Source organism: Pantherophis guttatus, chromosome 2 (assembly GCF_059756535.1).
Source record: "Pantherophis guttatus breed Tessera chromosome 2, ASM5975653v1, whole genome shotgun sequence".
NCBI classification, from domain to species: Eukaryota; Metazoa; Chordata; class Lepidosauria; order Squamata; family Colubridae; genus Pantherophis; species Pantherophis guttatus.
This window is the reverse complement of record NC_142064.1, coordinates 205,677,672-205,705,283: the sequence shown is the minus strand read 5'-3', so window position 1 is coordinate 205,705,283 and position 27,612 is coordinate 205,677,672. Positions and strand designations below refer to the sequence as shown.

The window sequence follows — 27,612 nt, the reverse complement described above, 5'->3', positions numbered from 1 at the left end:
CCGGTGGGAAGTTTGTGCGCATGCACAGTGGAGCTGAACTGGGGCGAAAGGGCGTGCCCTAGGTTCGCCATCACGGGTATAGGGTCTCCTGCTTGAGCAGGGGGTTGGAGTAGAAGACCTCCAAGGTCCCTTCCAATTCTGTTATTCTGTCCTGTGCATAATAGCTGCAGCTGTTGAAGAATGCTAGGAAACAGTCATCTTTAGGTGGATGGCAGTGTGTTGACTTTGGAGAGTGCCACAGTGCCTGTCAGCCAGTTGCCTTTGTGCTCGTCTGCTGCCTTCGATGTATCTGCTGGAGCTTGCCTTTATCCGTTGCATCCCCCGAGGGCTGTGTCTGGGGGTGCTAGAAAAATTCTTGGCTCCAGCCACAGATGCTCCCAGTCCCTTATCAGGGCGTGGGATCCTTTAAGGAGCCTTTGGCTGCAGCCTTGGACCATTTTCAACACTTTGGGCTGGAGGTGTCAGTGGGGCTGTGCTCATAAGGAAGGAGTCTCTCCCTTCCAAACCCCATTTTGAGCTGTGGTTTTGGTTTCCATGGTGACACTTCCTGTGGTAGAGAAAAGAGGTAGTGAATGCTGCACTGTGAGCGTGGCAAGCAGCTCCACTCCTTCTTTCTCTCCCAGCCGGGGATGCTCTGAAGGCCGGCTGCAGCCTCAGGGAGGGGCTGCTCCCAGCCTGATGGTCCTGGGTTTTAAAGTCTACCTGTGACAACAGCAGGAGAGGCATGCTGGGAAAACCCAAACATCTGGGTGTCCAAAATGGCCGAATGGTGAGTGAACGTACTTCAGCTGCTACTGGGGGAAGGCAAGGCCAGCAGCTGTAAAGGAACGTCTGGTCTTCCTGATGAAAAGGGCTCCTTCCTAAAATCTGATCCTGGCATTTGGGGGCTCTTTCCTTCAGGGGGAAGCATAAGCTAAGCTTCTAGTGACCTTCCCTGGTTTTCATGCCTCCCCAAGCCGTAGGTAGATTGGTGAGAGAGGGATTTAGCTCGGCTCTACTGCTGCAGCGGTAGGGAGGGTGGGATGTTCTTGTGTGTGTGCTGCCTTGTGATTTTGCCCTCTTCTTTGTAAACTATTTGAGAGAGGAAGGGCTCTTTCAAAGTAAAAACTCAGCAGCTGTTGCTTTGCTCTAGCTGGGGCATGTTTTTGCATGTTGAAGAGTTGCTGCGAAATCACGGTGCCTTTCAAACTCGCCAGGTTATACTGCATAATCTGCTGTGGAAACAGAACGGGCAGGCTTGAGTCTGTTATCAGGTTGCACAACTGAGCATGACTGGCAGCCACAAACAGAAAAGGAATGAATGTAATGAAATGATTAGATGGATCGACCTCATGGAATGCAGGAGCCTCTCACTGTCAGCAAAAGCTGTTGCAGGTTATGTTGACTTGTCCAGGGACCTTGTGCAACGATCCTTCCTTTTTAGAAGGAACTTACTCTAAATTAATCTCATGAAATCAGGTTCCTACTTGGAAAATGGTATGGTATTGCCTCTGGCTTTTCTAAATAGGAAGAAGCATGAAAAATAATGTCTTCATTGGGTTATCTTTACAGAAATCCTTCTGGCACAGCCCATGCACAGATTTAGTGGACTGAGGTCGAAATAAGGAGTTCTTTCATATAGTTTGTTCATGATCATTTAGCATTCAGACAGATTCAGACCAGTTTTGGCAAGGGCAGCTTTGGGCTTCAAGGGAAGTATAACTGTTTATGTTCTAGTTTGGATTCCTTGGAACTGACAGGGGTAATCACACTAGGCCTACCTACTGCAGCCTATTTGGGCTGCAGAAATCCAGAAGACCTATCGATCTTGACAAGGAGTTAGTATTTCCTGCATTTCTTTACTATTATCTAGTGGTAATTCAAACCTTTGCAATCTAGATACTAGTCTTGTCCCATCTATGCAACTTTCATTACTCATTTTTAGAATGATTAATGTGACCAGAAATGTCTCAACAGAAATCTGACTATTAGGAGTCGTGATAACTTGTGCAAATTCTGTCAGCAGCACTAGTAACAAACCAGAATGTTTTTACCCTGGGTCAGGGGTGGGAGACTATGTCTCTAGTCTAAGTTTTGGGTAATCCTCTGCCTAATATGATTCTGTATTCCTTGTATTTCTGTTTGCCCATGTGAATACATAGACAGTGACCAGTATAAGAGGATTACTCAAAAACAAAATAAAGAAAAATCTATTGAAATAGCAGTTAAATGTTATTGTACAATACAAAAATAAAATAATATGTTATACCCAGAATGATTAAAGCATAGCAAATGAGACAGTTCACCTTAAAGCAGGAGTCGTAAATTCCAATCATCAGAAGTGCCACACGAGAATTACTTCATCTGCCCAACACGGAAGCCTTTTCATACACTGATGCTAACATTTCTAGTGAGTCAAAAATTGAAGATGTAGTATCATGTATGCCATTAAAAATAAATATATTAAATTAAAAACAACTTTACCATAAAACAAATCTGCATGAGAAATAGCTGTACCATAGCACCATTTCCTTTTATCTCTTAACTAGTAGTTATTTTTCATTAATGAGAATGCCTTTGTTTGGTTTTAATATTCGGCTGTTATATAATCTGTTGTTCAAGATCAGATTATACAGTCTAAGAAAGCCATCCTAGAGCTGCCACAATCCTGCTCTTTTCCCCCCCTGCCTCCGTCTTTTTCATCTTGCCTTTTCTTGTCTGGCAGAGCCCTTTGTTCTTCCTTTGCACAAGCAGAGGGATCTTGCTTCTTTGTTCGCTGTCCTTGCCTGGCAAAAATACCCTAATGGCAGGACAGTCAGAGACAACCAGCTGCCTCTTCCTTCTCTCCCTTGGGCAACCATACCTTCCCAGCCCTTCTCTTCTGATCAAGCTCCCTACCCTACCAGGGCTCCTGCCCAGAGTCCTCACTGCCATCTTAAATGTAGCCTCTTTCATGGAGCATGAGAGCAGGTGGAGTTTCCCTGAGGATGGTGTAAGAAATGCCAACTGCATGGGCCAGCTGGGAGTCATGTGCCACTGCCATGTTCCTATGCCTGGAGTGGCTTTTCCTGTGGCCCAGCCTGGGATCTTCACAGCACCTTAGTCTTGCTTGGCAGCCTTATCAGTGTCTACAAATAAAAGATTGTCACTGGGCACAAAAAGTGATGGGAAGGTCACATAAGGCACACGGAAGTTTGGGATCCCTGCTGGAAATGATAATAAAAGGATATGCTCTGTGATGATTAGAAATGATAATCGATGGAAATATATTAAACATGCAACTGATTATGTTAATTAAAAGTTTAAGTGATGAAAAAATAAAAGATATTACATCCTAAATTGACATAATATCAATATTGGCAGCTAACATATTCCAAATCCTGACCACAACAGAAATACATTTAAAATTAAAGTCATCTCGTTTCATCTGAACGCATCCCGTAAAAGAGACCCCGTTCCCTCTCTACTTGATCTCAAACATTTTTGTAGAAAAAACAGAATAACCTCACAGTGGCTGGCATGCCAATTCTTTTATTCTGAACTTCCCCAAAGAAACCCTTGGTATCCTTTCTAAATTCAATTTATGTGGCGTCCCTGACATAAGCGCTACTATTCAGAGCTACATATTCGTAATTTTTTTTCCTGATTGGTCTCTCCTCTCCTTTTTCTTTTTCTTTTTTCCTTTGGCTTTAGCTTTTTCTACTGTCTTCAGTTCTACTATTTTTAGCTCCTTTTCCTATTAAGTTCTCTGGCCATGAGATGCTATTAAAATTCCTTTTAAAAAAAATCGATGATACACATTTGACTATACCCAGTTTTAGTTTTGTTAAAATCAGGAATTCCAGCATGAGGTGGTCACCTTCTACCTTCTTATATTTCCTTAACTAATCAAGCATTTATGATTCTCTTGTACCTTCAGAATGTAAAGGAAAAAATTGTCAACAAAACAAGTGGTGTATTTATCTCTGAAATGGATATTTTAAAAACAACCAAAGGACTAATTCCAAAGGAATGACTGATGGAGGACATTTGAAAAATTTCTCTTGTAAGGAACTAAGCACAACAAAAGCAACAGAAAAGAAACTTTCAGTAATCCTGGTACAAGTAAAGAAATAAACCAATTAAGAAATAATTAGAAATAATTTTGTAAAATTTAATTTATAATGAGGCAAATTATAGGGACGATGCTTACTCATCATCAGAAATAAAACTAACTTTCAAATAGATATTTAAAAATCAAACTACTATCTATCAATTTCCCATCAAAGAAAACTTTCTGTGGCAATTTTTCAAGCTGAGAGGAAATAAAGGAAACTATTTTTTTTGCTTTTTAGTATCATCTCAATTGTTAAAACTCTTTTTTCTTCCTCAGTTTAATTAATTTTTATATTTTAATTTAATTAGGGACAAGGAACTCTCCCAGTGCTACAGTATCTTCCAAATGTCACCCCCCCCTCCCGCAAACCCCAGTCTTTATAGCTTTGGCAGCTCTTCATGATATTTTCCTTCAGCTATCATCTTTCTTCCATGAAATATATGCAACTGGGAAAAAAGCTGTTTATTATGATTTCTTTAAATAGGTTGTAATCAGTAGTGAAATCCAAATTTTTTTACTACCTGTTCTGTGGGCGTGGCTTGGTGGGCATGGTGTGGCTTGGTGGGCGTGGCTTGGTGGGTGTGGCAGGGGAAGGATACTGCAAAATTCCCATTCCCTCCCCACTCCAGGGGAAGGATATTGCAAAATCTCCATTCCCACCCCACTCTGGGGCCAGCCAGAGGTGGTATTTGCCGGTTTCTGAACTCAAAATTTCCGCTACCGGTTCTCCGAACACCTCAAAATTTCCGCTACCTGTTCCCCAGAACCTGTCAGAACCTGCTGGATTTCACCCCTGGTTGTAATCTGCAACATATTGCTTCACCCTTTGGCAAAACTGATGTGTTCTTTCGGTAGTTGCATGCTGGGAAGAAAGCAGAACATTTTTGGAAGGAATACATAAAGAAAAAATGTAGCGCTGCCCCCCTTCACTCATACACGTATAGTTTGTTCTCAAAGAAATATAGTACGGCCCTCAAGACACAGGGTTTTTAAAATCCTTGTATTAAGCTGTGGAACTAATTCTGGCCATAGCCTGTCAAATTCTCATGGATTCTCTTTCAAATGAAAATCTCTAATATAAAAGGAAAAAAAATGCTGCTTGTAGGAGACTTTCCAAACCATAGGTTTCCATATTAGAAATGTGTACCTAAGAGATGGAATGAGGCATAGTCAGACTGTTCTTTGAGAGAACAGATGGTCATCCTATATTTGCATCGGTATCTAGCTAACTAATATGTAAGATTATCTGATACTGGACAAGAAACTATTATATGCGTTTTGGATACCGCTATGGGTACAAAATGTGGCACCCAGACTGTTAATTCAGTTCCTTTAGGAATTGGGCCAGGATACTGTGGGAGCAGCAGAATATGCTAATATGTGTGAGATTGATATTGATACCAGCACTATAGGCATTTGCATGTATTATTTCCCCCCCACCTCATTTTCTGGTTTTTTACAATACCTACTTGGCAAACAGCCAGCCACATAAACAAAATACAATAAATAATAAATTAATAAAAAAAGAAGAACAGGATATGATGGTGACGTGATGCTTACATTGATGGTTCTGCAGCAGGTGCCAATGACCTTCTGGGCACAGTTTAAGATGTTTACTTTTGTTCTTAGATAATTTAGGATCTGATTTAGTGAGGGGCCACATCTCTTGCTATGATCCTGTCTGATGACTTAATTCAGCAGGAATGGTCTTTTTGAAGCATCCTTTCTGTGGGAAGTTTGACTATCGGGTAGGCAGAAAAGGGTCTTCTTCTCCTTTGAAAATTGTCTCTGAGGGAGGAGAATTTGGTTTCCACTGGTTCAGTATTTTGGGAAATATTTATTTATTTGTTTGTTTGTTTGTTTGTTTGTTTGTTTGTTTGTTTGATTTATATGCCGCCCTTCTCCGGAGACTCAGGGCGGCTTACAATGCATTAAGCAATAGCCTTCATACCTTTTGTATATACCTGCTTACTAGGGCTAACCAAATAACCAAAACACTTTATTTCATCAGGCTTTTAACTGATTTTAATGGTCTTGATTTTGAGTGTCATTTTAACTATCTTGTTTTATTGTAATTTAAATGTGTCTTGTTTTGTTGGTATGCTTATACAAGCAGAAAGCCTGGGTGTAAATATCATAATGACAATGAGGAGAAAGATGATGCCTCTTTTGAGATAATCTCTCTCTGATAAAGTACTCTGACTGCTCTCATCCTTCTTTTGCAGGGCCTGGCGGTATCCGATGGAGGTAGGTGGGACATGTGACTGGGTAATGCTATTAGACTTTTGGAGAGAGTGTGTAATAATGGCCACAAGATTTTGCTGGCTACTTGGAGATATGCTTGATATGGAGGTTGATAAACACAGTATCAGGGAATTACCCGTTACCTCCTAGTTGAATGTTGGCCCTTTGAACTATATAAAACAACTTTCAGGTTTTTATTTAGAAATGACAGAACTGGATAGGATACTCACAGGAACAGATGATAAAATAATTTAAAAAATATACAATTACTTACTTAGTATTGATTTAGAAGAACAAGTAAAAGAAACAATGATAGTTTGAGCAAAAAAATTTGGATATTCAATTGAGCTAGATAAATGGCAACAATTATGGGAAAAGAATTACAAATTAATGATGTCCACAGCATTTAAAGAAGATCAATATAAAATATTTTACAGATGGCACCTGAAAAACTGGCAAAAATGTTTAAAGATAAATCAGCTAAATGCTGGAAATGTCCTCAGATACCAGGATCGTATTATCATATGTGGTGGACATGTCCAGAAGCAAAAAACTATTGGATTAAAGTTAAAACATGGTTAGAAGAAATGATACAACAACATATAGATTTAAAATCTGAACTGTTCCTATTGGGTATCCTACCAGAGAAATTTAGTAAAGAAAATATATATTTGATTATTCACATAATAACTACAGCAAGGATAGTATCTGCGCAAAGATGGAAAGCAGAGAAAATCCCTACAGAGGGTGAAGTAATTAAGAAAATATTGGATTGTGCAGAAATGAATAGATTGACTTTGACAATCAAAGAAAGAGAGGAATCTGAATATTTTAAGATATGGAGACAATTTTACCATTGATTAGAGAAGAAATATCTATAGGGTAATGTTGTAATGAAACATGGGAAGAAGAAAGAGGAGAGAGAAGATAAATGTATTAATAGTAAAGTAAGAAATGTGGGAGAAATGTTATAATAAATGAAATGATGATATTATGAAATGATTAACATTGGAGAACAAGAAGAACTCACAAAAGATGTACTCAGATGAAGCACTGAACGATTGATTATGTATTGTATGTTTGTTTGTTTATAAAATAAAAAAAAATTGAAAAAAAAAAAACCAACTTTCAGGGGATTAGATGCAGGGGTGGTATTCACTTACCTCCGCTGCCGGTTCACTTATATGCGCCACCCTCCGCACATGTGCAGAGCGTCCAAAGTGGGACATGATGACATCTGGGCGGGTGGGCGGAGCCTCCTGCAGCCTCCGCTACCAGTTCGCCCGAACTGGATAGAACCGGCTAAATACCACCACTGATTAGATGCTAAAACAAATGTTTGACCAAACTATCCTAGGATGCTTGACTGGGGAATAGACAGACCCCTGGTTTTATACTGCCATTAGTAATAAGAAGCTATCAAGCTAGAAATTTGTTCTTCACTAATGAGCTGATGAGAATGAACAAACCACCAGCAATAGGAATAAACCAGACCTTTGCACAATGTCATCAGGAGGGACAGGAATAAGGTTTTCCTTCTCTCTAATGTTCTGTTCAAAATCACGGATTTACCTGTAGAAAATCAGTTATTAGCAACAGTTTTTGGGAGAAATGGAGTACCTTATCATTTTTTTCCTTTGTCCCCGTGGTTCCTTCAAGATGCTAATTCCTTGCTGCTGTTAGCAGGAGGAACTAGTGATTTTGAGCAGCTCTTTGGTAGATGGGAAACAAGGTGTCTTGCCTCTCGGAGATTCTGCTTAAAATCTCTGATTTCCAATGATGGGAAATTAACTATCAGCCTACAGTAGCTGTATATAGAAACTCCAGCAAGAGAAACCGCTCGTTTACAAAGATCTCAGGGTCACTGTCCCATAACCAATATTGAATTAAGAATAGATTTTGTACATGAAGTGAGCTGATGACATCCTGTTGGTCATTTCAGATAGAAAAATGTTTTGGTTTACCCTGGTACTTCAATACTCCAGATTCATACCACCTTTCCAGATATGAGGCCTCTGAAAAACTTGAAACTTTTCTCTGCTTCACAGAGTTAAACAGCTCTGGCAGCCGGGGTAGTAATAACAGTGTGAACAGTCTGCCGTGCACTCAGAGTGTCACTCCCTCCCTGGGGCAATCCGTGGCCCGCTGGGCTGAGTCCTTTGAGACACTGCTACAGGACCAGCTTGGTGTTGCATACTTCACTGTGAGTTCCATATCACCTTTCTGTTTCCTTTGATTTTTCACTGCACATTCTTCCGTTTTTACTATTATTTATTTCCCCCCCCTTCTAAGATGGCGTGTATTTGGAGCTGTTTAGAGCTATATGCTTTATACCAGTCTGAAATTGTGCGGCCATATCTCTCCTCTCTAGTCTTTTTAACCTTGAAACAGAACTCCTTTCCTCTCTACTGGTTTGCTAGAGAGTAGAGCTGCTTACTGATGGCTATTTGCTACCCAATACAACTTATATGGTGATCTTGCACTTTGGGCAAAAATAATAATTTGGCTTCGCTTAATGTTGCCTGAATCCTTTGATTTCCCCCTTGGCTGTTCTAGAGTTCTGGATTATGATAATGTTGCAATAGATAGGGAATTATTATCCTTTTCTTTCCAGGAGTTCCTGAAAAAGGAATTTAGCGCTGAGAATGTATATTTCTGGCAAGCCTGTGAACAATTTCAGCAGATACCAGCTAATAGCACTCAAAAGGTAAGAATTCTTCTTCTAGAAGACCAAATTTCACATTATGTGGACTTATTTTGTGCTAAGAAAATATATGTAATTCATATGTATGAGATACGTTTGATCCTAATTGGAATTCTACAGAATATTCAACTTTTATCTTATTATGAGGTTTGGAATATAATTTATAAAATGAAGACTGTGAACCTCATAAAACCAAATTCTGTGTATGATTTATAATTCCGAAATTTCACAACAGACAGCAATGTGTCAAGGAATAATATAATGCCCCACAGCCTCAAACTGCATAGAACAGAATTTTATATAAATAGCAAGAGCAAGCATAATGAGAAGGAGGAAGACAAGAGGAGAGTGATGATTATTTAATATGTTATTTAGGGAAGTCATATTCTTTACCAAGAAAAAAACCAAATTCTGTAAGATATATTCACTATTGAACCCTGTTGGTTTTAGCTACATTTCCCCCTTTTCCTTATCATTGGGGAGATGCAGTGCAGAGTATTAATTTTCTTCCTTTTATTATTGGAAATCCTACTTAACTGGTCTTGGATTTAGATACATTATTATACCCCCGCTTTTCAAATTTATTGACATATCCATACGGGCACAAATCTTGCCTTTTTTGCTCTAAAGCATGGGGGAGATGGATGGAGGGAAGAAAGGAAGGAGCTCTTGTTGAATTTTTCACCCAAATGAATAGCATTGATATTTCTTTATTTTTTGCTGAGAACCATTGAAAGCACACTAACCTATGAGATGAATAGAGCGCCCAGACGGTTCTCTCCCTATATTATGTACTTAGGGAGAAAATACAAGCCATGTTGATTGCTGCAGCTGGTCTGGATATTTCTGTTCTTCACTATTGTGATATTGTGATTCTCACTCCGTGTACTTTCTTTGTAGCTGGCTCAGGAAGCTAGGAAGATCTATGATGAATTTCTGTCAAGTCATTCAGTAAACCCAGTGAACATTGACAGACAGGCGTGGATTGGTGAGGAGATGTTGTCCACTCCCACTCCTGAAATGTTTCATGTCCAGCAACTTCAGGTGAGAACAGTCCATGTCCACTAGCTGATATGCCAATACAAAATACATGTTTGTAAAAAATAATAAAGGCGGAATAGAAATAAATTATATAGCTATGAGAAGTATAGCAGATATGAATTTGCTCCCCAATTAATAATTAAGTACATTTCTGATTCAGAATGTTGTGATTCCTGTTGGATGAAGCCACCTAAGTGCCAAGCTTTAGAGACACTAATGATACTCAACTTTGCTTCTTACAGATTTTCAACCTGATGAAATTTGACAGCTACGCACGTTTTGTCAAGTCTGCATTGTACCAAGCGTGTGCAAAGGCAGAAAACCAAGGGCAGCCCTTGCCAGAACTGAGATCCAGTTCTCAGACTGGCAGCCCACCTACCGAACATAGCAAGGTGGGAAGCCTTTACTTCCAGCCTAGAAGATAGTGTGATTTGGGGCAGAGGTCTCCAACCTTGGCAACTAAGACTTGTGGACTTCAACTCTCAGAATTCTGGGAATTGAAGTCCACAAGTCTTAAAGCTTTGCTGGCTGAGGAATTCTGGGAATTGAAGTCCACAAGTCTTAAAGCTTTGCTGGCTGAGGAATTCTGGGAATTGAAGTCCACAAGTCTTAAAGCTTTGCTGGCTGAGGAATTCTGGGAGTTGAAGTCCACAAGTCTTAAAGTTGCCAAGGTTGGAGAGCCCTGATTTGGAGGGATTTGGGAATGCTACTTAAGCAAGTCCAATAGATCTAGAGCTCTTATACTCTCTGGTTTTCTCTTAGAAAACAAAACTAAAGGCAGGGAAATCGCTACCGTTAGGAGTGGAGGCAGCTGGTAACCTGGCTGGGAGGAGTCCTCGGAGATCCTTTCGGAAAGGAGACCGGAGGGACCGTCCCTGGGGAGGTGAGTCTAGAGCTGAAAGTAGGGATACAGTTGAAGGAGGTGACAGAACAGGAATGATTAATAATTGGCCAAGTATTCTCCAAAGTCCTAACTCCTTGCTAACTATCTGTCCTAGAGGAGAGAAATGGTGGTGAGGGACCATCCCCCTGGCGTGACTCCCAAGGCTCTTTGAATTCCTCAGCTAGTCTGGACCTGGGCTTCCTATCTTATGCAACCAGTGGCTTGCAGGCAGAGGTGAGTGGTGTTTAGCTAGATTTTGAGCTGCAGCTTGTGAAAATATTCTCTGCTCTGTTTGTTGCAATGTGGGCGCTTGGCTCTTGTCTTGCTTAAACAGTATGCCATGCCTGTTACATCATAGGTTCTACCCAGCCCCCACACTCTATCTATAATAGGCTATGACTGTGCTTCGTGTGGAGGAGTTCTCTACAAAGTAGAGATCTCTGCAATTGCTACTGAGAGCATGCTGGCATTTTCATTGCTGTATCCCCTCTCTAAGCCTCTCTCAAGGTTGCCCTACCTTGAAACTGTTGAAAAGTTGTTGCTTAGAATGCCAGGGGGAATCCCAGTTGGTGGGAAAGCAGCCCTTCTCCTGAGCATCATGGCCGATAAAATAAAAGTGGAGAATGAAATTATCCAGAGGAGAATACCGCTAGCAAAAAAAAAAACCCACCCAGGACAATGTGCTTAGTAGGGACAGTAGAGTTTGGCTAATGATACAGCTACATAATGGAAACCACTTTGTGCTCTTTGACACAGCATCTTCCCGCTCTGTTTCCCAACCAAATCCCTCCACATCATTGGGAAGACAGCCATTGATTGCTGACCTTGAAATGCTGAAGGGGGTTACATTGAGATCACCATAAATCAGCCAGTGTTCCTTCCAGTTGACTATTAGTAGGTTGCATTCTGTATGTCATCAGTCAATACTCTGCCCTGAGCTATTGTTGCTCTTCCCATCATCAAATTCCTTTGTGTATGTACACACAGACACACATACAGTACAGCCTCCCATGTTTCTAGCACATGTTTTGTGCATTCTGGCCTGTTGCCCAAAATTCTGTGCTTCTGTGCTATTATGAGGGGAAATCTTCCTGGCTCCCCTCCCCCAAATGAAATGATAGGCTCCCAGTTTTCTACAGTCAAGGCCCCAATGAATGGATGGAGATGGGAGCAGTGGCAGGAATTGGGTCAACCTGGGCCTGAATGCTTCTGCTGTTATCATAGCCATGTAGATATCTACAAATCCATGCTCCAGGCAGGCAAAGAAGAAGGATGAAGTAGTGGTAGGGCTGTCACAGTCATAGTGTCTGATGGCAAAAAATGACTGGGCAGGAACATGCTTGTCAGGTGCTGCCTGTGTTCCTGCAGGTCCCACTCCATCATTCTTTGTTAGCAATTTATTCCATTACCCATTCACACCGCTTGCCCCCCCATCCCAATGGAGCAAGTTAAAGAGGCAATTCTATGGTTGCAACTCCTGCTTTTGCCACTGATTTCTTTGCTACTTGCTTGCTCTGTTTCTTCCCTGAGCCCCAGAAGGAATGGCAAAAAAAAAAAAAAAGGCTATCCATATATTGTAATTTGAGAAAGAAAAAGAGAGTTAAGTTCTACCTTTGTTCCAGTTTCAAAAAAAGCACAAACACGTTTTGGTGCAAGAAAGATGCTAACTTTGTTTTCCAAGCATATTAATTTTATGTAGTGAGACAAATCCAAAACTGTCTCTGGAAGGGCCAGAGATGCCAGGTAGAGCTTTGTACAGTCAAAGTCTTTTCCAAATAAATATTTGCTCCTTGGTTGTGGGTGGTTATTTTTTTGAAGTATATGTACCATGCAAATAAAGAATGAAACATTCTACTCGCATCCCCATCTACCATGGTAGCTCATAGCAGTGGTGAAATCCAAATTTTTTTATTACCGGTTCTGTGGGAGTAGCTTGATGGGCGTGGTATGGCTTGGTGGGCATGGCAGAGGAAGGATACTGCAAAATCCCCATTCCCTCCCCACTCCTGGGGGAAGGATATTGCAAAATCTCCATTCCCACCCCCCACTCAGGAGCCACCCAGAGGTGGTATTTGCCGGTTCTCCAAACTACTCAAAATTTCCGCTGCTAGTTCTCTGAACTGCTCAAAATTTCTGCTATCGGTTCTCCAGAACCTGTCAGAACCTGCTGGATTTCACCCCTGGCTCATAATAATAAATTTGCCCACAGAGAGGTACAGCTCTTGAAGCTGAAACCAAATGCTTCCCGCTGTCTAATAAACAGATTATCTGACAGATCTATGGTTTTACAGCAAGTGACACAGCAAGTTGAGTTGGCAGAATTCTGGCTGAATTACTTCAAACTGCTGGTAGAAAGAAAGGAGCATTTCAATTCTGTTCTCAAAAAGGAGAAAATGTACATATTTGCATAAAGTGTAATTACCATGAGATTCACTGCCTCAAGATTCAGTGCCAGCTGCTGGCTTCCATGGTTTTATAAAGGAATTATGTATGCTGGCTGGTACAAGAGCTCCCAATATTGTTTTTAGTATTTAACATTGCTGAGGAATAATAGGAAATAGTTCATGCTTATTGAGTTCCTTCAAGCAATGTTATCAATCACTATGTAAAGTGGGAATATCTGGACTTTTTTTTGATACATCAGGCTTTCTATAATACTAGATGTTCTTCTTGATGTGCAAGTTTTCTTCACCATGTTGCTTCAAATCACCAAAAATCCATAAAGGAATTTTCTTTAAAACTCCATCTTAACTGTGGCCCAAAGTCCTACTATTATATCATTCTGTAGAGAAAGCAATTGAGAGAAGAGTTTTGATTGATTATGTGCCATCAAATCATTGTCAGCTCTTAGCAACCATATATATAGATTTTCTCCACAATAATCTGCTCTTAACTTGGTCTTTCAGGTCTTCCAACTGTATAGGAAAAAGTATATGTAATTTTTTTTTAATTGCAGGTTTGGCTAAAAGCCTTACCAAGCTCACACCTGCCATAAGTGCATGCATTGATAGATATACAATATTAATGATCTTTGATCTCAAGTAATTGTCTATTGTGAAGACTGTACTTTCAGATTGAGATTGTAGTAGGTTAGTAAATGGAGCTGAATGTGATAAATTCTCTTCTCTACAGAACCACAGGAAGAGTCTGACAGGCTCAGAATCTGACAGTCAGAACCATCCCATTAAATATTGTTGCATTTATCTGCCTGATGGGACTGCATCGCTGGCCCCAGTACGTTCTGGCCTCTCTATCCAGGAGATGCTGGCTGGAGTTTGTCAGCGTCGTGGTCTCAATTTACCTGATGTAAAGATCTACCTAATGGGAAATGAAAAGGTAGGTCCAATTTGTTTTAGACAAAAAGGAAACATCACTGGAAGAACAGGACTTTAGGAACCTAAAAGAAAGGGATTTTTCTAGGTAAAATTTAGATTGGAGCATCCGTAATCTCTCTCAATATGTACCAAGGTAACATCATAATTACTGTGTTTCCCCGAAAATAAGACCCTGTTTTTTTTAAAAAAAATTGATTTATATGCCGCCCTTCTCCGGAGACTCAGGGCGGCTTACAATGCGTTAAGCAATAGCCTGTCTTATATTTTTTTGAACCCCGAAATAAGTGCTTGGCCTTATTTTTGGGGAGAACTTATTATTTTGGGGCACGAAGAGGAAATGGCGGGGACCAGCTTCGCATTTAAATATTTTCGGGGAGGGCTTATTTTCAGGGGGGCTTATTTTAGCGCATACGCTCAAAAGTCTGATTGGTCTTATTATCAGGGGATGTCTTATTTTTGGGGAAACAGGGTAAAGTTGTGAATTCAGAAGTTGTAAACAGAAAATCTACTGTGGTTACAAATTCACTTTAAGCCAATTTACTTGTAATCTCCACATGCAATATTTATCTACTTTATCTAATTTAATTGAGCAGAAATTGGGCTTTGGGTGTAATTCTTTGGATAATTCTCTGTTGGATTGAGAGTTCACTGTTGTTTGGCTGAGCTTTCCCTGAAATTCTATTTCTTAGTCCTATGCAGTAGGGCTAAGGAATATCGGCCCTTAGAGATTGTTCATCACAACTTCTAGTATGCTTCACCATTGGCCATGCCAGCTGGGAGTACTAGGATGTTTTATTCTATATATTTTATATAACTTTTATTTCTATGTTCTATAGCTTCTAATTGCCTGGTTGGCTTATGAAAATAGGTCACTGGAGTCCCTTTTAACTAGAGATAGTAGTTATATTCTCTAAGTATCTATCCACATAACACATATTGTTAACAAGCCAAACAAATAAATATTCTTCAAATGAAATTGAGTTCATTATAGAAAGTATCTTTTGTCTAGGCTTAAATTGGTATATAGTTTCAGCATCTTTTAAATTCAATACAGCTTTATTGTTTTTCCTCTTTGAAAGGGCTAGAGAAAAATATACTTATCTAGATATCCAAAGTTATAGTTCAGATATCCAACCTGATTGTACATTAAGTTTTTCCACGGCATATTTATATTGGGCAAATAATTTTTAGTCCATGGATGATTAAAGAATGTGCATATATTAGGTGAAATCAACAAGCAATTTCAGTTTTCAAAGAATATTAGTATCATGATTAATGATATTATATCTATTTCTTTGTTTAGAAACATTTTTATCCTACCACAATTAAAAATATCTCTCCCCAGTATTATTTGCAAATTTCTTAAAAGCTATTTTCCCAGAATTGCATCATTGATAACTTTATAGCTTCATACAAATAGTCCTTGACTTATAACCACAATTAAGACCAGAATGTCCATTGCTAAAAAATGCAGTTATGAAATGAGTTTCCACAATTTTACAACCTTTTTTGCCATGGCCGTTAAATGAATCACACAGTCATTAAGTGAATCCAGCTCTCCTCATTGACTTTGTTGGGAAAGACGTAAATGTTGTGACCGAGGCCCAAGTAGTGATTACCAAACACAATTCAGTCCTCAACAAACTTATTTTATTAAAACAGCTGAGAATTAATTCATTCTCAGCTTAGTCCAAAACAAAATTCTTAATAACCAGTCTGTCAGCCTTATCACCAACCTTTGATGTCTTTGGCAACCTGCCACAGGCATTTCTTGGCAGATATCCCACAAAGTTCAAGAGACGCTGACAAGAAGCACAGGAATCAACGTTGCTTTTCTACAAAGATCCCAAGAGCCATTGCTGCTCTTTTAAGCCTTACGGGAGTGGGCAAGCATCTTCTGGCCTTACTCCCGAGTTGTCCTTTTTTCTTCAGCTGCTCTTGCCTTCTGGCAGCTCTTCGCACGCGTGCACTAGGAGCAGGCTCCTCCTGTTCCTCTGCCTCTCTACTGTCCGCCTCTGGAGGCTCTGGAGTCCGTGCATCGCTCCCAGATGCCCTGGCCCCATCTCTGCCTCTGACGCAGAGCCCTCGTCCGAGCCTTCCCCTGACTCCAGGACTGGCCCGTTGTCCTCCCCAGCCTCCTCACTGTCCGACTCCACTGCCAGGTCCGCAGGCTGCTGGCGGACCACAACAGTAAATGGCAATCGTGTCATCCTGGGTCACTGCAGCCATCATAAATATATGCTGATTGTTAAGTGTCCAAATTTTGATCATGCAACCACAGGAATGCTATAAGTGCAAGAACCAGTTGTCACTTTTTCCAGCATGGTTGTAACTCCAAATGGTTGTTAAATGACCTAAGTCAAGGCTAGCTGCAATGAATTAATCTGTGGGTTGATGTAGAATCATATCGTACATTAGCAAACATTTCTATGCACATTCCTACATGAGTGTTCTTTCTTTGCACTGTATCGATATTTCTGTATTTCTTTGGCTTTTCACAGAAGCCGCTGGCGTTGAACCAGGACAGTTTAGTATTGATGGACCAGGAGGTAAAGCTGGAGACCAGGGTCAACTTTGAGTGAGTGTGATCAGTGAAAACTCCTTCTGTTCTGGGTTGGCTTTGCTTCATCTTTCTTAATACCAGGCTGAGATTCCTGCCCCAGAAGAGTGACCCATTTGTTTTTACAACACAGATGAAAACAACTCTTTTGCTGTTTTGGGGGCATGCATACAGCAGTTCAATAGTACTCATTATTGATTGTATGTGGTTGAACTAAAAGTGAGCTTAAGTTGCCTAGCCTTCACGTTGGTACTGATAGTTGAATAAGTAGACTTAGAGTCTTCTCTCAATGCTGAATTCAAGTGTTATTCACTTGATTTTGAATTGGCAAAAACAACAAGAACCAAAACCAACCCCACCCTGTATCCCTGGCATAACATTTTCCATTTCCTTTGCCAATCTCTATCACACAGCTATTATTTCCGTTTTGGCTTGCCAACAAATAATAATGCCCTGATTTCGGGTGTGCAACGCATGTTAAGCAAAGTGGTTGCTTAATCACACAAATTATGGTGCCCTCCTACTCACTGAAGTCTGAAGGAATCCATCCATCAGCCACAACAGGGAATGTGAGGCTGGCACTGGGATGGGGTTTTGGGATAAGGCAGATGCCTTGGCCTGCCTCTCTTCTTTACTGTGCCTGGCAGACCAGGAGAGTAGGGGTCTGTTCTCCAACTTCCAAGTCCACTGAACAGCAAACAGACTTGCTGAGGCACATAGGAATGAAGCTGTGTTTCACAAGTAAGAAAATGTAGTCCTTTTAAAACCTAAAGCCGCTCAGAGTCTGCTGCTTTAGTGAGATGGGTGGCATAGAAATTAAATAAATAGATAAAACCCAGCCACCTCTCAACAATTTCCACAAGGAAGAGCAGGGAGGAAAATAGTGGTACAGAAGAGTGCTTGGGGTCTGGAGCAGGGGTGAAATGCTCCTGGTTCGGACTGGATCTCCCGATCCGGTAGCGAAGGCAGCGGGTGGTTTGGAGAACCGGTAGCAAAAATCCCTGCTCCCCGCCCCCACATGCCCAGCTGAGCAGCACAATCATCAGAGGCTTTTTAAAAAAATTTTAAAAGCATTTTTTCTACAACCTCTTCGGCCAAAAAAATGCTTTTAAAAGTAAAAAAAAATGATGATAGCAAGGCTCAGCTGGGATAGTCAGAGGCTTTTAAAAGCATTTTTTTAAAACAACCTCTTCAGCCGAAGAGGTTGTAGAAAAAATGGTTTTAAAAGAAAAAAAAAGTTGGCCATGCCCACCCAGTCACATTACCCCCCACCAAGCCAACCCACAGAACCTGTAGTAACAAATTTTACATTTCACCACTGGTCTGGAGGGAAGGGTTGTGCCCTCACCAATTTCACGTGGCCAATAGGCAGCTCAGCTAAAAATAACTTCTGATGTCTCACACACGGATTGAAGACCCACACCAAGAGATGTTCATGTTCATAAGAGCCATGGCAGCGCAGTGGTTAGAATTTAGTATTGCAGGCTAATTATGCCATACACCAGCAGTTTGATTCTGAGCGGCTCAAGGTTGACTCAGCTTTCCATCCTTCTGAGGTCGGTAAAATGAGGACCCAGATTGTTGGGGGCAATATGCTGACTCTGTAAACTGCTCAGAAAATGCTGTAAAGCACTGTGAAGTGGTATATAAGTCTAAGTGCTATAGGTATTGCTTTATTTCTGGTTTTGTTCAAATTAGAAAAAGACTTTAGTGCAGGGGTCTGCAACCTTAAACACTCAAAGAGCCATTTTGACCCATTTCCCACAGAAAAGAAAAAACCGGGAGCCACAAAACCCTTTCCGTGCCTGACTATTTTTTGAGCAGCCACAAAACTAGCATATGTAATTGAATTAAACGTTTTGTTTTCTTCTGAAACTTTTCTTTTCTTGGATTTATCCATTGTTGGCCTACTGGGGGTTGAAAAGCTCAATAAATTGTGTGTTGGTGGGTGTTGCACATTGGTGGTTGTGACACATATTTTGAGTGACAGGGAGCCGCAGCAGAGGGGTGAAAGAGACAAATGCAGCTCCAGAGCTGCAGGTTGCTGACCTCTGCTTTAGTGGTTGAAAGTTAACAGCACAGAAAGCCACTATCTATGCTACACTATGAGATGCTATTTCTCCCCGGGTATGTGACCATTTTAGCATCAATGTTTATGCTAGTATAAATAATTCAGAGCTCATAATTCATTTCAGTGGATCTACAGTATATGAAAATTTTTCTTTCTGGGGTGTGTGTGTATGTACATATATACATGTATGTGTGTGTGTGTACACACACACACACATTCTGCCCCTTTCCTAAGCTGCTTTCTCATTTTCCTTTGTATTTACCATGATCTGTAAATAGGCACATAGAATTCAGGAAGGATTGAGGCGATGCAAAAGATGGCTGCAATTTGCCTATGATTTATGTAATGTGTTCCACCCATTTAATATATTTATAGTGGTTTTCTCACTTTGTGCTATTGACTCTTAGCAACCACAATAGATAATCTTTTTCTCCAGTATGATCTGTCCTCAACCCGATCCTTCTTTTTTACAGGCTGCACATTACACCTATCAATAAGACAGTCCGCATTCTGGCAAAATCAACTAAAACCTTGCAAGAAGCATTGCAGCCCATCTTGGAGAAATACAGTCTTGATATTAGACAAGTGTCACTCAAACGGGTAAGAACCATCATGAAATAGGATGGGTAAATATAGGTAGTCCTAGATTTACAACATAATTGAGCCTAAAATTTCTGCTGCTAAGCAAGACAGCTGTTAAGTGAGTTTTTCCCCATTTTACAACCTTTCTTGCCACGATTGTTTAAATGAATCACTGCAGTTAAGTTAATAACATCGTTAATAAGTGAATCTGGCTTCCCCATTGACTTTGCTTGTCAGAAGATAGCAAAGGGTGATCCCATGAACTTGGGGGACTGCAAATATGAACCAGTTGCCAAGCATCTGGATTTTGATCACATGACCATCGGGTTGCTACAATGGTCAAAAGTGTGAAAAATGGTCATAAGTCACTTTTTTCAATACCGTTGTAACTTCAAATGGTCACTAAATGAACTGTTGTAAGTTGAGGACTACCTGTTGTGACCCAGGCCCGCGTAGTTAATATTAAATGTAAAACAGTTCCAAAAAACAAACAGATTTTATTAAAACAGCTGAGAATTAATTCATTCTCTTCTTATTACAAATTAAATGAAAGCAAAGTTCTCAAAACACCTTTAGTTTATCTCTGACCTTGGGATAATTAGGCAAACTGCCAAAGGCTTTTCTTGGCAACAGTTCAGGAACAGAAGACACTGACAAGAAAGAAATACATCCAAACATGAAGCAAATCTCTCAACGGTTGTTTTCCGGTAAAGAGGCCAAGAGCCGTTACTGGTCTTTTAAGCTTTATGGGAGGGGCCAATCATCTCTTAGCCCTACTCCCGAGTCGTCCTCTCTGCTTTAGCTGCTCCTGCCTTCTGTCAGCTCTTCCCATACATGCACTAGGAACAGGCTCCTCCTGTTCCTCTGCCTCTCTACTGTCAGCCTCTGGAGGCTCCGAAGTCCACGCATCACTCCCCGATGGCCCTGACCCCATCTCTGCCTCCGATGCAGAGCCCTCATCCGGGTTTTCCCCAGCCTCCAGGACTGGCCCATGTTCTTCCTCAGCCTCATCACTGTCCGCAGGCTGCCGGCGGACCACAACACTATCTGTAGTGTTTGACGAAGCTGGGATTTGTCAGTATGACATGGCTGCGTAATTCTGAATTTTCAGCTTGCTCCCAGTTGCACTCTGCAATTCTTGGTCTGCACTAGAGACACTGCTTCCACTTTGTTTATTTATTAAATTTATCTGCTGCCCATCTCGTCAGAAGGCGGTTTGTCAGGAGTAAGAGCTACAAAGCTAAAAAGACAGCTACCTAGACTGGAGTTCTGTTTTGTTCTGTGGGTGAGAAGAAAATGCCCATTGTTCTCTGGGTCCATGCTTTTTGGAGTCCCATTTCCTTGTAAATCTTCTGTTGAAAAGCAACGCCCACTCTAGCAGGGTATATGTACACTACTATTTGGGCCATCCATTTCCGGTGTGTGTGTGTTGGGGGGTGTCAGTTCTTTTCCCTCCCCCTGTGCAATCCTGGCCTTTTTTTTCCCTCTGTTAACTTTGTTCTCTCCTGCAGTCTGGGGGACTCCAAACTTTGAAGTTGGAAGAGAAGGTTAGTGCAGTGGCTGCTCAGAAGCTTGTTCTAGATTCAGATGCAGGTATGTGATGCTCAAAGGAACATAATTATCTGTGCAGGATTGTAACTCCTAAGCCTGATTAATTCTATTGTAGACAGAACTCTTTTCCTCTAGGGAGAATTATTTGAAGAGGGTTCCCAAGAAGAGATGACTACATATTCTTTGTACCTTTTTCTTTCCCATCAGTGCTAGTGAATCGATGCTCTTTTTTATTCACCATAAGCAATGGTTGCAACTGATTTAATTAATTAATTTATTGAATTTATTTGCTGCCCATTTCCCTCTGAAAAAGTGACTCAGGGTAGCTGTTGTGATGCCAATGTTGTGCATTTTGCCCTATTAACCTGCTCAGTGTTGGATGCAGTGTATTTCTGGAGAAAATTAGGTATAGGCCACTTAACGTAAGCAGGTCAGCTGTTTTAAGCACATGAAACATCTTTCCCATGTGCGGCATAGATCTGCCTACAGGCTGGGATGTTTGCCATAAAGAACATGGAAAGAAAAATTTCTTGTCATTTATTTATTTAAGAAAATTTATATGGCTGCCGAACTCACTCTCAGTGATTACAGTCAGCATGCAAACATAAATCCCATTACAAAAACAATACAAGAAGCAATTTGCATTGTTCCTTGATGGTCTCCATATCGGGTCCCCAGATCCATTGGCAGAATCATGTCTTCAGGACCTTGTGAAAGAATGTCAAGATCGGGGCCAAACTTATTTGTGCAGGGGTAATGTTCCACAGGGAGGGAGCCACCATGGAGAAGGCCTTCTTCTTGGTCCTGCCTGAAGGACCTCCTTAGGAGAGAGGACCTGCCTCCCTGCTTTGGTGGGTCGGGTTCTCCTCCTCCTCCATCCTCTTTCCTCTTCCACGTTCACATCAATTAATAACCCCCAATCTCACATGATGGACCACAGAGGATGTTACCTGCTTACCTGATAGAAAACAAGATAGTTTATAAAATGTATGTTTATAAAAGCTGAATGGAAGGAAGATAAAATGTGATGGAATATGGTAGACCTGCTGAACGGGTTCCTACAAGGGGGCCTTGGCAGAATAAAAATGGTAACTCTGCTTTTATTTCCTGCCCCCCTACCTGGTACTCACAATTTTCCTAGACTCGGATATGCTGGCATACACAGTATTTCCTTCTGCTGACTTGTGCTGTCCTTTAAGGCATAGTTCAGTATCTCTCATGCAGCCACATAAAGCAACTATCTTTCCTCCAGAAATTCTAACATCCATCTCTTTTATTGCAGAAGTGAAATCTGTCATGGTAGCAGATGCTACTTGTGAGCAATTTGAGGTGAGCAATGATCATGAAAGCAATAACACTTTATTAAGTTGCTTCATGCTTCAAGGGGAATCTTAACTCTTCCATGACTTTTAAAATGCATCACTGCATATAATTTTTTTTTTATTCCTTCTCTAGCATTCTTCCTGATAACGATCAGGATGAATGTGCAGATAATTGTTTTATTTTTTGCTCAAAATGTGGATGCCATACATTTAATGTGAATGGTCACAGGCTAGGAATGATGTTACTATTTCCTTTGTGATACACTATACCTTGGTTATAGTTGTGACTTACATACAAATGGATCATTTTCTGAGGCTGGCTTTCTCCCACTGTGGTTCTAGGATGACAGTACTCTGGAGACTGAGTCTGAAAGTGACCCATTCCCAGCAATGTCCTGTTCTTTTACCAAATCCATCAAGAATAACCAGAACCGCCACACGTATGATATGGAAGGTAAAGCATCTCTCTCTCTCTGCTTGCAACCTAATAAAATTGAGGAGGTCAAGGAGATGCTGCTTATAAATGTGTGTGTGTGTGTGTGGGTACATACCTTTTGAGTCAGTGTTAACTCCTGGGCCTGGCCTCAGCAATTTTCTTGGTAAATTCCCCCCCCCACCCCCAGAAGTGGCTTGCCATTGCCTGCTTCCCAAAGTTGAGGCAGAATGACTGGCCTAAGGTTACCCAGCTGGTTTCGAGCCTATGGCACGACTAGAACTCAGAATCTCCCAGTTTGTAGTCTAATGTCTTAATCACTACACCGGACTGGCTCTTTAGAAGATTAGTAACTCTAGGAAATTAAACAGAACCAAGCCATGCTAATTTGGATATATCTTTATAAATTATAATTTCTGGCAGCAAATTAACAAACTGTAGAGCTGTGGAGCACTTTAATTTGGAAAGCAAGAACAGAGGGAATCTGGGAATTTAAATTGGAATTCAAACCTACATCTTCCTGATTCAAGTTCAACACTAACCACTACATCACATTGCCTACTGAGAAATAGACGGCCAGAAAGGCAGGGAAGAAATGGAAAGAAAACTGGAGGTGTCATACAGATTAAACTGCATTGAAACTAAATTTGTCATTTCCTGTCCCAAAGGCACTGTTGGCATACAAGTTAGACTTCCCCCTTTTTAATTTTCAACATTTATTAAATATGATCAATTATGTGCCATCAAGTCAGTGTCAACCCTTAGCAACCATACAGATAGCTTTTCTCCATGACAAAAATTGGTCTATCCATGTGGCCATGCTCTTCTCTTCCAGTTTGTTTCACTATGTACTAGCTGCTCCCCTCAAACAAGAGGCTCTGGGTGGCAAACAATCATAAAACAATTAAGAAACAGTTAACAATTAAAACAAAATAATCCAAACAGTTAACAATTTAAAAACAACAGGGATGTTTTGGAATTTATTTATTTATTAGATTTATAACTGAGCATCTCCTCCACCTTTTAGCAATTATACAGTCTATTTGATTTCTGTGTTGTCCATCTGGTGATGTCCGTGTATAGAAGTGTCATTTTGGTTGTTTGAGGACTGTGTTGGCAATGAAGACATCATGGAAGTGCCCGAAATTGATAGGTCACACCCCTATTTCTTTTCGGTTTCCTGAGCCATACATTCTAACATTTTCCTCCATAATTATTTCTAACTCTGGCCTTCCACTTTCCAATCACAAGCAGCCCATCTTGCTTGCATGTCCTGTTGATTTCAGACTGAACTTGATCATCAAATTCATCAATCTCCTCTTCATCTGCATAATAATTTTCACATTAAAGAGTTGCTTAGAAAGTCTAGTTGTTATTATTCAGTTGTTGACTACATTACTGTCAAGTACAGGTCATCCTTAGTTAAGAACGACTCATTCAGGAACTTTCTGAATTTGCAACAGCATAGAACGAATGATACTTAAGTGATCTTTGGAGCCATCACAGCATCTCACAGTCACATGTCTATCATTTGCAACCTTCTTTGTTGGCTTCCAACACACAACATCAATGGGGAGGCTAGCAGGAGGTCTCAAATGGTGACCACGTGGCATCCTTGCTGAACAACCTGTGGTAATTCACTTAGCAATGGCAACTCGGAGTGCTGGAATTGCCGTTGCTAAGCAAAGCGGTTAGATGATGTCACACTTTATATTCATGCCAGTAAGCAACAGCAAATTCTGGTTCCAACTGCCATCGGTAATTGAAGACTACCTGTACTATTCTTGCTGTGTCTTTTCAAGCTATACAAAAATGTGGTTCCTTTTTTTTTCATGTCCTGTACAGTAAGCTGTGTGAACTTCTGACTGAAAGTTTCAATCTCAACATCTGAATTCATTGATTCCAAAAATATTTGGAATTTGTAGTTGTTTCATTTCATCTTTCACTGTGTTGAGCTTTCCCAAGTTTATGCTGTTTCTGTACCATGTTCTCACTAACTCTGCCCTTGCAGCTTTGGATTTTCATACATGTATCGCAAAGTGAACATACAAGATATCCCAAAGGGTTTTAGTCTAGCCACATTATAAACACAATTAGTATTCTGAAAGATTAGCAGCCTTTCCACAGTAAGATGTTGAGTATCATCTGACCTGACGGGCCATCATCCAACACTTTATCTTCACTTTTATATGTTATATCCATGTGCTCTTCCTGGTAAAATACAGCAGAGATTTACTATTGAATTGTCTCACATAATATGAATGGATGTCTACAAAAGTGATAATCTGCCTCCAGTATCCTTTTATATTGCTGCTCCCCAATATAGGTGCCTACTAGTTTTACCTAGGATGACCATGTGTGACCCTGCTGGGAGTTTATACATATAGCACTTAGCACTTAGACTTATATACCACTTTACAGTGCTTTATAGCCTTCTCTAAGTGGTGTACAGAATCAGCCTATTGCCCCTAACAAATTGGGTCCTCTTTTTACCCACTTCAGAAGGATGGAAGGCTGAGTCAACCTTGAGCCTGGTGAGATTTGAACTGACAAATTGCAGGCAGCCGGCAGTCAGCAGAAGTAGCCTGCGGTACGGCACTCTAACCACTGCGCCACTGTGGCTTGAATATACATATATTCCCAATATTCTTTGCTCATTTTTCCCAGGAACACTTCCTGGCCATACTGAGGCAATACAACAGGACGTGGGTGGATTAAATATAATTACATAACAAAAATTATGCAAGGGCCTGCTGGATCATGAATATAGGCTCTATCACTGGTCTCAGCGGCTGGGTACATACGCGTGAAGTTGCAAGCATGTGATGTTGGTATTGCATCTCCTGTGTCTCTTTTTTTCCCTTGCAATTGGTGCCCCCTTTCATGTGGAGCGCTTGTCAGGTGCACAATTTGCAAGCCAAGTTGCAATAGCTATATACCAAGGGTATCTGGGATTTAAAATATCTTCTTTAAGAGTACAAAGGCTCTGTGAGAGTTTTAGCATTCTCTTCAAGATTCCTTTAGAGAAACTAAGACTATGAAAGGCATATATAATTAATATAAGCAAGTTGAAAGAGCTAAATGTTGCTGTTTGTAGAGTGACAGTACAAAGAATGTCTGGGTCTCATGTGGCTCTCCAGATGTTGTTCAATTCCAGGTCCCATCAGTCTGGTTCATGAGGAATGATTAAGTTGCAGACCAACTGTATCCTGAGTGTACTCGCCCCCCCTCCAACTATGATATTACGATTTTATTTTTTTTATTTTTTTTATTGAAAATTTTTTACAAATACAGACTTTTCTCCCTTCCCCCTCTCCTCCTCCCTAACCCCCCCTCACCCTCCCCACCCCCCATGACTTCTCCAAAAATTAACTCCAGATTGATATCAAATTATATAATACTTTACCATCCTTTTACACCACCCCCCACATGCTAACCATTTCTTTCTAACATTATTATTATTTCTCCCCTAAACTATACATTTCAAAGCAACCTTCAACTATAAAACTATGTAATAAATCCTAATTTAACGTTTATTCAACTCATAATCTACCCATTTCTTCCCACATACATATATCTCCTAATCCAAATCTTTTACGTATATTTATATCTAAACATAACATAACATCCCTTTTCCTAAACTAAACAATCAATAACCTAACCCATCTCCACCCTTTTTCCTACAGGTCTACCTTACTTAATATTAATATCTCTGTTCTTCTGCCCACACCACAAACTAACGAAAATATGATATTACGATTTTAGATACATTGAAATATTTCTTCTCCCCTAGGGCTAATGGAACTGTTGAATCGTGCACAGAACTGCAGGGTCAATGACCAGCGTGGGCTACTGTCCAAGGAGGATCTAATACTGCCCGATTTCCTTCAGGTGCCTGAACAAGTTGGTGTCACCTGCACAAGCCATTCCTCATCCAGCCCTAAGAATTGCACCCTCAAGGCAGCAAAGGCTGACACCTCTCAGCGTCAATCCCAGGTGCAGTCACAACCCCAGGTTTCTCCTTCTTCACCACTGCAAATACCAACTTCATCATCATCAGCTGCTGCTGGGAAATCTGACCTGTGATCTACTCCGTGAGAACCCCAGCCCACCCTAGGCCCTCAATTGTATGTTTTTTGCCGTGAAGCCAGGCCTTTCCTGTTTGATATCTGTCGTAGTATCATGATCTCACAGACTTGTCCCCTTGGTCTAGGAGGTTGAAGCCTGGCTATGCTCCATCTAGCTCTTGGGACTCTCAGGCTGTCTTCAGGAATGGACATGTGTGCTCCTAATGTTCTGGCCGACTTTCACTAACTGCCCATGCTGGCTGGGCAGCAGAGTGCCAGTATTACTTACTTGCTGTACCAAACTATTGTACGGTGTTGCTCTATGTCGTGAAACAACTGCCAATGGCTACTCCAATGGCAACTACAACCCTGTGGCTAGTGGTGATGCTGCCTGTATATAGTTTGTAATTTTCAGTCTCTGTAAAATGTAAAATACACTACTGATTAAGTCCTCAGTTTTTATTTTGGGGTGCATGGGTTTCAGTTGGTGGTGGAAGGCGTGGCATGGTTTGGCATGAACACATATAAATCAGTGGTGAAATTCAAATTTTTTTACTACAGGTTCTGTGGGCATGGCTTGGTGGGCGTGGCAGGGGAAGGATACTGCAAAATCTCCATTTCCACCCCACTCCTGGGGAAAGGATACTGCATAATCTCCATTCCCACCCCACTCTGAGACCAGCCAGAGGTGGTATTTGCCGGTTCTCCGAACTACTCAAAATTTCTGCTACCGATTCTCCAGAA

The 27,612-nt window shown here is 40.8% G+C and overlaps 1 protein-coding gene across 1 annotated transcript; it reads left to right on the top strand.

Moving 5' to 3' along the window:
- The first annotated feature begins 367 nt into the window (after positions 1 to 367).
- Positions 368 to 27,317, top strand: RGS14 (regulator of G protein signaling 14). Its single transcript, XM_034441982.3, has 15 exons — positions 368 to 769; positions 6,301 to 6,322; positions 8,368 to 8,522; positions 8,934 to 9,026; positions 9,924 to 10,067; positions 10,307 to 10,456; positions 10,827 to 10,947; positions 11,063 to 11,181; positions 14,080 to 14,283; positions 16,784 to 16,860; positions 19,387 to 19,513; positions 21,007 to 21,088; positions 22,329 to 22,375; positions 22,711 to 22,822; positions 26,595 to 27,317. The coding sequence occupies exons 1-15, from the start codon at positions 725 to 727 to the stop codon at positions 26,885 to 26,887; spliced, it is 1,791 nt and encodes a 596-aa protein (XP_034297873.2). The 5' UTR covers positions 368 to 724; the 3' UTR covers positions 26,888 to 27,317.
- The last annotated feature ends 295 nt before the right edge of the window (positions 27,318 to 27,612 follow it).